At 45.7% G+C, this 5,000-nt stretch overlaps 2 protein-coding genes across 2 annotated transcripts in view; one reads left to right on the forward strand and one right to left on the reverse strand.

The window, feature by feature from the left end:
* The window catches only part of LOC129843263 (dedicator of cytokinesis protein 1-like), a 278,497-nt gene that overhangs the window by 68,965 nt on the left and 204,532 nt on the right, over positions 1-5,000 (reverse strand). The window lies entirely within an intron of this gene.
* LOC129843262 (inhibitory synaptic factor 2A) overlaps positions 1-5,000 on the forward strand; it is a 78,287-nt gene that overhangs the window by 29,494 nt on the left and 43,793 nt on the right. Inside the window, exon 4 of the mRNA XM_055911882.1 lies at positions 1-360. This exon is cut by the window's left edge and continues 719 nt beyond it. Coding sequence (XP_055767857.1) covers positions 1-360 — 360 coding nt within the window. The remainder of the gene's footprint in view (positions 361-5,000) is intronic.

Here is a 5,000-nt window from a genome sequence, read left to right on the forward strand (position 1 = left end):
AGAGCTCAACGGACTACAGTCTCAGACTCTACCGCGGGCCGCTGGCTGCACTACTCAGGCACAATGCCATGAACCAGCAGCGTTCTCACCACAGACGCTGTCACCCCGGACCACGGGGGAGGCGGTGGGCTGTGGGGGTAGCCGGGTTGAACCAGCGACTGTAGCGACTGCGGGGGGAGGTAACCCCGGGGAGGCCTGTAAGCAGATAGTACCGGTAGTGACTCAGACAGGGGACGGAGGAGGGGACGTGAAAGCACAGCTACAGGCCATGGAGAACCTGATCTCCTCCAGCCAGGAGACCATCAAGGTCCTACTAGGAGTTATCCAGGAGCTGGAGAAGGGAGAGGCCCACAGAGAGGGGTAAGGAGACTTTACTATCACTATCTATCATATCATTTATATAACCTACTGGTTGGATCCTATAACCTACTGGGAGTTATCCAGGAGCTGGAGAAGGGAGAGGCCCACAGAGAGGGGTAAGGAGACTTTACTATCACTATCTATCTGATGTGTGGGTCCTATAACCTACTGGTTAACAGCAGAGTAGGCTGGCTCCTATAACCTACTGGTTAACATGATATACTGGGTAGTGATGGTGAGTGGGGGACTAGTTATACTAGTTATACTGGTTAACATGAGATACTGGGTAGTGATGGTGATCAGGGGACTAGTTATACTGGTTAACATGATATACTGGGTAGTGATGGTGATGAGGGGACTAGTTATACTGGTTAACATGAGAGAATGGGTAGTGATGGTGATCAGGGGACTAGTTATACTGGTTAACATTAGAGACTGGGTAGTGATGGTGATCAGGGGACTAGTTATACTGGTTATACTGGTTAACATGAGAGACTGGGTAGTGATGGTGATCAGGGGACTAGTTATACTGGTTAACATGAGAGAATGGGTAGTGATGGTGATCAGGGGACTAGTTATACTGGTTATACTGGTTAACATGAGAGACTGGGTAGTGATGGTGATCAGGGGACTAGTTATACTGGTTAACATGCGTGACTGGGTAGTGATGATCCGTGGACAATCTATACTAATTATACTGGTTAACATGATAGATTGGGTAGTGATGGTGATCAGGGGACTAGTTATACTGGTTAACATGAGATACTGGGTAGTGATGGTGATCAGGGGACTAGTTATACTAGTTAACATGAGATACTGGGTAGTGATGGTGATCAGGGGACTAGTTATACTAGTTATACTGGTTAACATGAGTGACTGGGTAGTGATGGTGATCAGGGGACTAGTTAACATGAGCGACTGGGTAGTGATGGTGATCAGGGGACTAGTTATACTAGTTAACATTATATACTGTGTAATGATGGTGATCAGGGGACTAGTTATACTAGTTAACATGGGATAATGGATAGTGATGTTGATCAGGGGACTAGTTATACTGGTTAACATTATATACTGGGTAGTGATGGTGATCAGGGGACTAGTTATACTGGTTAACATGAGAGACTGGGTAGTGATGGTGATCAGGGGACTAGTTATACTGGTTAACATGAGAGACTGGGTAGTGATGGTGATCAGGGGACTAGTTATACTGGTTAACATGAGAGACTGGGTAGTGATGGTGTTCAGGGGACTAGTTATACTAGTTAACATTATATACTGGGTAGTGATGGTGATCAGGGGACTAGTTATACTAGTTAACATTATATACTGGGTAGTGATGGTGATCAGGGGACTAGTTATACTAGTTAACATGAGATACTGGATAGTGATGGTGATGAGGGGACTAGTTATACTAGTTAACATGGGAGACTGGGTAGTGATGGTGATCAGGGGACTAGTTATACTAGTTATACTGGTTAACATGATAGACTGGGTAGTGATGGTGATCAGGGGACTAGTTATACTGGTTAACATGAGAGACTGGGTAGTGATGGTGATCAGGGGACTAGTTATACTAGTTATACTGGTTAACATGATATACTGGGTAGTGATGGTGATCAGGGGACTAGTTATACTAGTTATACTGGTTAACATGAGAGACTGGGTAGTGATGGTGATCAGGGGACTAGTTATACTGGTTAACATTAGAGACTGGGTAGTGATGGTGATCAGGGGACTAGTTATACTAGTTATACTGGTTAACATGATAGACTGGGTAGTGATGGTGATCAGGGGACTAGTTATACTGGTTAACATGAGAGACTGGGTAGTGAATGTGATCAGGGGACTAGTTATACTAGTTAACATGAGATACTGGGTAGTGATGGTGATCAGGGGACTAGTTATACTAGTTATACTGGTTAACATGAGCGACTGGGTAGTGATGGTGATCAGGGGACTAGTTATACTGGTTAACATTAGAGACTGGGTAGTGATGGTGATCAGGGGACTAGTTATACTGGTTAACATGAGCGACTGGGTAGTGATGGTGATCAGGGGACTAGTTATACTGGTTATACTGGTTAACATGAGAGACTGGGTAGTGATGGTGATCAGGGGACTAGTTATACTAGTTATACTGGTTAACATGAGAGACTGGGTAGTGGTGGTGATCAGGGGACTAGTTATACTGGTTAACATGATAGACTGGGTAGTGATGGTGATCAGGGGACTAGTTATACTAGTTAACATGATATACTGGGTAGTGATGGTGATCAGGGGACTAGTTATACTGGTTAACATGAGCGACTGGGTAGTGATGGTGATCAGGGGACTAGTTATACTGGTTAACATGAGAGACTGGGTAGTGATGGTGATCAGGGGACTAGTTATACTAGTTATACTGGTTAACATGATAGACTGGGTAGTGATGGTGATCAGGGGACTAGTTATACTGGTTAACATGAGAGACTGGGTAGTGAGGTGTTGCTGTATTATTTAAAACTACTTCAGCTGTTGTCTAATATGGTGTCCAACTGTCTGTACATCTGAAACTAATCAACATTCTAGAATATACCCTTCTAGCCAATCAGCATGGAGTATTGAACACCGCTGTAGTATAAGCGAGAGAGGAACCATGGAAGACCCAACAGCATCACATTATGAATCATTCAGATATGAGGAATCCTGTGGTCATGGCGTGTTTCATGTACTGTAGAAAAGCCTGTGGGATGAGCGTAGAATACCAGAGCTGTGATTCAGAACTACAGGACTAGTCCATCTAGGTTGTATTGGTGGAATACCAGAGCTGTGATCCAGAACTAATGGACTAGTCCATCTAGGTTGTATTGGTGGTGAACAGTGTTCAGAACTAATGGACTAGTCCATCTAGGTTGTATTGGTGGTGAACAGCATTCAGAACTAATGGACTAGTCCATCTAGGTTGTATTGGTGGTGAACAGCGTTCAGAACTAATGGACTAGTCCATCTAGGTTGTATTGGTGGTGAACAGTGTTCAGAACTAATGGACTAGTCCATCTAGGTTGTATTGGTGGTGAACAGTGTTCAGAACTAATGGACTAGTCCATCTAGGTTGTATTGGTGGTGAACAGTGTTCAGAACTAATGGACTAGTCCATCTAGGTTGTATTGGTGGTGAACAGAGTTCAGAACTAATGGACTAGTCCATCTAGGTTGTATTGGTGGTGAACAGAGTTCAGAACTAATGGACTAGTCCATCTAGGTTGTATTGGTGGTGAACAGTGTTCAGAACTAATGGACTAGTCCATCTAGGTTGTATTGGTGGTGAACAGTGTTCAGAACTAATGGACTAGTCCATCTAGGTTGTATTGGTGGTGAACAGCGTTCATAGCCTTATTGAACACAATGGAACAGAGCAGGAGTTAAACGGGATGTGAGGAAGTCCCTTATAGGACGTCTGTTCAGGACACGTTCCCTGTCATACTGATGTGTGATCTTTAGAGAATAATATTATCAAAAACAAACGGTAGGGTACTAAACGGGATGGGGGGAGACGACGACAACAGTGTAGCATCAATCTAGCCACTGTATCTGTCACAGAGAAGTCAGAGTACTGAATGGGATCTTTAAAAGGGACCACATCCTTTTGGGGATTTTCTCTAGATATCAACGAAACACTGGAACTATTCTGCTAGCGGACCAACCAATCATCTGGCTCGATTTGTCCCAAGTGGTTTGACGAGCCAGTCAGGTTATATCATGTGATCACAACAACAAGGTGAGTGTTTTATTGAGCCACTGCTTCAGATCCATCCTAGCAATTCACTACAGGAAAACAAAACCCTTCACTTCTTATTACCTGCTACAGTGCTGAGACGACAGGACCATCTCGGGTGACGGGTGTGTGTGTGTGTGTGTGTGTGTGTGTGTGGGTGTGGGTGTGGGTGTGTGGGTCTTCACTTCTTATTACCTGGCTACAGTGCTGAGACGACAGGACCATCTCGGGTGACGGGTGTGTGTGTGTGTGTGTGTGTGTGTGTGTGTGTGTGTGTGGGTGGGTGGGTGGGTCTTCACTTCTTATTACCTGGCTACAGTGCTGAGACGACAGGACCATCTCGGGTGACGGGTGTGTGTGTGTGTGTGTGTGTGTGTGGGTGGGTGGGTCTTCACTTCTTATTACCTGGCTACAGTGCTGAGACGACAGGACCATCTCGGGTGACGGGTGTGTGTGTGTGTGTGTGTGTGTGTGTGTGTGTGTGTGGGTGTGGGTGTGGGTGTGTGGGTCTTCACTTCTTATTACCTGGCTACAGTGCTGAGACGACAGGACCATCTCGGGTGACGGGTGTGTGTGTGTGTGTGTGTGTGTGGGTGGGTGGGTCTTCACTTCTTATTACCTGGCTACAGTGCTGAGACGACAGGACCATCTCGGGTGACGGTTGTGTGTGTGTGTGTGTGTGTGTGTGTGTGTGGGTGGGTGGGTCTTCACTTCTTATTACCTGGCTACAGTGCTGAGACGACAGGACCATCTCGGGTGACGGGTGTGTGTGTGTGTGTGTGTGTGTGTGTGTGTGTGTGTGTGTGTGTGTGTGTGTGTGTGTGTGTGTGGGTCTTCACTTCTTATTACCTGGCTACAGTGCTGAGACGACAGGACCATCTCGGGTG

Source organism: Salvelinus fontinalis, unplaced genomic scaffold (assembly GCF_029448725.1).
Source record: "Salvelinus fontinalis isolate EN_2023a unplaced genomic scaffold, ASM2944872v1 scaffold_0101, whole genome shotgun sequence".
Lineage (NCBI taxonomy): Eukaryota > Metazoa > Chordata > Actinopteri > Salmoniformes > Salmonidae > Salvelinus > Salvelinus fontinalis.